The following is a 5549-nucleotide window of genomic DNA, read 5'->3' as shown; positions in this document are numbered from 1 at the left end:
TATGTGATCAATTATGTACATTATTAAACATATACTTCACTGGAACATTATATATATAAAGTTCTCCAGCCTCTCTGGAATGATGTACAAGAATACAATGCTAGTACAACTGTTCAAGGGGCACCAGAAATCCTCAACTGATATCCTACTGAAATTCATTACCACTGCAGAAGAAAAAAAATCCCATTTAAGACCCAAGTTCTTGATTACTTCAGTGCTTCCCAATTCCCATTGGTATTTCTGTTTCTTTTCCTCATCCTGTATCAGTCTCACTCAAAACCTTGTGACTATTTTCCTTTCTCTTTTCTTCAACTACTGATTCCTTTCTTCAATCCTAATCTTCTTTCACCTGTGCATTCATAATGCAGAGTTTAAACTTAGAACTTCTCTTTCCTTTCTTACTGAAACCATTGTTGTTTCTGTGTAATTAGAGTGAAAAGGACAATAGTTAATTCCCCACATTGGTGTTTTCCCTATTTTCTAATCAACAGCTGGTCAATAATCTGTTTTTTCTTAGTTCCACCTAAATCTAATTTTTTTATACAAGAAGATAGCTTAGGCCTCTGAGGAGTGCCCATAGCTAACTCCAAGAAAAAATTCTAAAAATTAACACCAATATCATAAAGAACAAAGAAATCTGATTTCAAGTTGTATATGGAATTAGAAACTATTTTAAAACAAATATCTTAAGTTCTCAGTATTTTGTATGAACTTTGATATTACTATATAAAAGCCAACAAGTTTTTAAGGTATACAATAGAACTTTTTACATTAAGAAAATTTTCATATTAAGCATGTGAGAGAAACACCCTATATGTTATTTGACCCTCTATTCAGAACAGATCTGTGAATTTAGCTGTGCTCTTCATACGAATTGAAAGATATCCTTTCCCTTAACAGCTTCCATTTGTTTTCAACAGCCATTATGAATTGGTTCCAGAGCTAGTACACAGTTTGCAAACTGTATCTTCAATAATAACAATGGACTTACCCGTAAAGACTCTTGGAATGAGGAAGCCTGGTACTGTGCATATTTAGCAATTGTTGTATGAGATCTACTGCTTTCACAACGCCAGATTTTCTTTGTTCCAGTGGGGTCCCAGTTTTCATCCGCTGGCTGCAGTAGCTGTGTCCTCACTTCTACTATGTGTTCGTTATTTGCTTCTACCAATGTCTTAGTAGAGAAGAGTCCTAGATCTAATAAAATTAATAAATAACACTCAAAAGATAATACTAAGTTTCAAGAAAAGAAAACACTAATGCCTAGAAGTTATCTAAAGGTTTCAAGTATTTTCCACCCCCGTTATCCTTCATAACACAGCCTACCTGTAGGTTAAAAACTAACACTCCTGATTAAGCACGCAGAAAGCTTTTCTGCACACAACAGAAGCTTAGGGAAAACCTGGCAGCTATTGTATGGACTATATTCCAAGAAACATTTTGTGGGTCTTGTGTAAACAAATCTGCAAACAAATTCTGAATCTATTACCAATAAATTATTTTTCAAACTATAGTTTTATGAATGCACTTCCACCATATAACATACTTCCTACAAGCAGTGATTATTTTTCTGTCTACAGAGTGCAATATACAGTCAGATTATAGTTCATTAACTCTAAGGACAAAGACATGTAGCCATACTTCTCAAAGGAAAAAAGTCCACCAGTATGCTTCCATATCCAAAGCTCAGGCTCCTCTCTGTGCTTGACAAAATCTGCTGGATTGTTTTTTGGGGTTTTTTTGTTTGTTTATTTTGAGATGATCAAGATTAGAAACAGTAGCAAACTGAGAAATGACACATTACCCTACTTACTTGGAATACATAAGTAATACAATATTACAGAAATAAAATACCCACTTTTAAGAACTGCCAGACTTCTTTTTAACACACATGCACATTTTCCCTAAAGTAAAAAAAATAAAAGAAAAAAAAAAGAAGAAAAAAAAGAAAAAGAAATACGGAAAAAAAAAGAAAGTAAACTTACCTAATTTAAGCGCTCCAGCAAGGCCACGTATTACAGTAACAGGGTTGTTTGGATTTGTACAAAATTGATGTAAAGGTGGAAAGAAAGCATCGCGTTTATTTTCCAACTGTAAAATTATAACAGAATATTAGATGTCAGATGAACTTGAGACTCCTTATTTGCAAAATAAGAAAGAATAATTAGAAAAAGAACAGAAAAAAACCAAGAATGGTCACCATTTTGCTGCACTGTGGGGAATAAACTGCTACATCATACAACCTTTTCGATGTTTAACTCTGGGTTCACTCCTGAAACTAATTTGTTACTGCAATTTATTTCTTGGCATGAATTATTCCCAGGTTGCTTTGGCTTTTGCAACTCAGGTTTCCTGCAGTTTATTTCTTTATCTGACAGCAGCCTTGCACATTCTCTACATCTACAGAATTCTCTGAAGAGCAAGTTAATATATTAACTTTCTTAACAGAAGTAAAAAAGCTAATTCTGCAGATAGTGTCTACAAGAAACAGTATAATGAAAAAGACTACTCTAACAGTGCATGTTATGTTATCCAGAAAGGTTGATGTTATTTTCTTATGCTTTGTGCACATATGAACTCAATTTTATGCTAGTCTCCCCCATCATTTTTTTTGTTTGCTTAGTTCGGGTTTTTTTGTTGCCAATCTTTCAAAATGCTGAAGACAACTCTTTCAATAAACAAAACACACTATAGAGTTCCCAAATACTGGGACCCACACTGGTGGGTCACCATGCTACATCGTGACTCACCAGCTTTGTATGGACTTAACAAAACTGTGATGGACTTTTAACAAGGTAGATGAACTGAGATGCAACACTTGGAGAACTGTTGGAAGCATTACTGCCTGCACCCTAGTCTTCAGACACACTGCTTGTGTCACAACAAAGAGCCACCAGCTTCTAGTCCCCAAGTTGGACTGAGCAAAGCTAACAGGAGATTTTCACACCAAATGTATGGACATACTGTTATTTATTCTTCTGTTATCAAGGACATGGATATCCTGTAATTAATTCTTCTATTACTAATGAAGGTAGCTCAAACTCTTCTAAAGCTACTATGAAACTTACTTTCAAAATAAGAAACATTATACAACAAAAACCTGCCTTTTCCTAAAGACATGTTGTTCTTAATGTCCCTCAACTTTCATTAATTTTTTCTTTACTATATTTTGAGAGATTGTTACGAGATTTTAATTACTTGTTAGCTTACACCTACACTGTCACTTGCAAAAATGTATATACATATTTGAGATATTGTAGATTGCATCTAAAAAACTGTTCTGTTTATTCTGCTAATATTTTGAATATTTTTTAAAAATCTGTCACTTTTTCCTCTTGTTTGTTGAAATTCTTAATTTACAACTATTTTAAGAGTTAAGCTAAGTTTAAAATTTTAATTCAGGTTAGCACTTTTCCCACTTATACATTAGTTAGGAGACCACTAATTACAATTCACCTGTGAACAGTGCAATTATATTCTACAATTCAGATATCCAAACAATTACAAAAGACATTTCAACAATGTATTTCTACCATTAGATTTACTTACATAAATACTAGGTGTAGGTGGATTCAGCTTGTCCTTTGGCAAGGGAGGGTAGGGTGGAGGCGGTGGTCGTGGAGGTGGGCATTTATCCAATAGAATACTACTGTTAGATAAGCCATTTTTACCCAGATTCCTAAAAGGAAAGAAGATCTGCCTCTGTCAAAACTTGACAAATAAAATAAGTATTGTCTTAAGTGTCGTGTCTTCTGCAAAATAACGAGGTGTAAGGAGAAGCCATAATTCAAGATACAAATAAGCTCATGTATTTTAATCAAGAATTCTCAGTGTGTAATTTGATAATATTCAAAATAATTCCCACTCTGCATGTCAGATCATCAGTATCACAACTATTAGTTAAAAATACAGCCATTTTAAATAAAAGCAAGTATGAGTCATTTGGCAAAGTTTAACAGAAAGCAAGTTTCATCAAGAAATAGAGAAGAACCTTATTAGCTCGGCATCAGCTGGTGGATGATCAATTCGCAGCAGCTGAGACAACTCAGCCAGTACTGCTTTGCAAGCACTGTGGCAGAGGACCGAGTCAGAAAATGGCAACGCCTCAGCCAAAAAACTGTCAAGTCACAAAAAACCAAGTGCAACTACACTAATGACACTGAGCTAAACACTCACCCCTCTCTCATTAACACATTTTGAAGCTAGGAGCCACTGCTGCAAAATCCATTTGTCTGAACAACAGAGGAAAGGACCTACCCTGAGAGAGTTGCTGTCAACATCATCCGTACTGAAGTGTTTTGAAGTGAGAACCTTGCTTGTTGTATTTGCAACCTTTCTCTGGGTAATCTACTGTATGCATGCTAACTTTTTCTATAATCAATGACCTGAAAAATCTACATTCCGAGCTTAGTCTATATTCAATATCCAGTCACCATCACCAGGGAAATATTTATTAACAAAATCATCCCTTAAATTTTTGTTTGTTAAAAATAACTCAGCTATTTCAAATTTCATCAAACTGAATACCATTCAAATCCTTCTTCCAACCTCACTTGATTCGTTCTCTGTTCTTGTCACCTCTTAATACACCACAAAAATGGGAACTTCGTAGTGCATAATTTAATCATGCATCTTCGTAACATTCACCAGTTACAAAGAAGTTGTTCTGGTAACAACAGTCTTCAGCAGAAAACACGTCTGACTGACATTAAATGAAACTCATAGCAACACAGCCTCTCTAAAACACAGTAACTGCGATACTGGCACTGAGAAACATGACAGAGCTGGCATATGAAAGCACTGCTTCAAATCAAGCTACCACAAACCATGAGGAAGATGGACTTGGCACTTGAGATCAGATCAGACTGACTGTTCGGACAAACACTTTTAAAGACAATGAGCAAACATCTCACCAGGATGCAGTAAAGACCAGCATCCTGAGAAACTGGTGCCCATCCTGACAAACAAGTCAGTCATTCAGTCAGGAACTTACGCCAGCTTTCTAACTCCTACACTGCTGTCCTCTGACAGGAGATTAGATCCATACAAAGAGAGACATAAGTGTTTGTCAAAACACCAAACATAGCTTATTCCTTGTGCTAGGTAAGCCGAGTGACATGATAGACTGCAACTTTGAAGAAACTCAAAGAGCAGCACAGAAGCTTTGATTTGGCATCATCCAACTTAACAAAAACCTCACTGACCAATGAATGCTCAATGTCTGATGGAGTTCTTGCAAAGACCCTACTTCCCATCCTCTGAAAAAAACAAACCATACAAAACAACTTAGCAATCACCATAAACCAAAGAAATTTATCAACTACGGTTGCATGAATCTCAGATTCAAACTACCTACAAAGTGAAACTATAATCTGAACAGCAGGTATTAGAAGTAACTATAATATTTGCATTGCCAAGGCAAGGAAGAGAAAGACTGAAGTTGAAGAAAAGGAACTAACTCAGAACTAGTGTGACTTAAACTACTGTAGTGACAACATGATAATCACCACAGAGAAAGCTGAGTAAAGCCAAGAGACACAAGGTCTTCA

General features: G+C 35.5%; 1 protein-coding gene across 5 annotated transcripts in view; it reads right to left on the bottom strand.

Annotated features, from left to right (window-relative positions):
* KDM6A (lysine (K)-specific demethylase 6A) overlaps positions 1 to 5549 on the bottom strand; it is a 129175-nt gene that overhangs the window by 18168 nt on the left and 105458 nt on the right. For all 5 annotated transcript variants that reach the window (XM_009997874.1, XM_009997890.1, XM_009997882.1 and 2 more), the window contains 3 exons: positions 3550 to 3679; positions 1986 to 2091; positions 992 to 1197 (listed from right to left, as the gene is read on the bottom strand). In XM_009997874.1, coding sequence (XP_009996176.1) covers positions 992 to 1197; positions 1986 to 2091; positions 3550 to 3679 — 442 coding nt within the window. The remainder of the gene's footprint in view (positions 1 to 991; positions 1198 to 1985; positions 2092 to 3549; positions 3680 to 5549) is intronic.

This window comes from Chaetura pelagica, unplaced genomic scaffold, assembly GCF_000747805.2.
Source record: "Chaetura pelagica isolate M959 unplaced genomic scaffold, ChaPel_1.0 scaffold360, whole genome shotgun sequence".
Taxonomy (NCBI): Eukaryota; Metazoa; Chordata; class Aves; order Apodiformes; family Apodidae; genus Chaetura; species Chaetura pelagica.
This window is presented reverse-complemented; position numbering and strand designations above follow the sequence as displayed.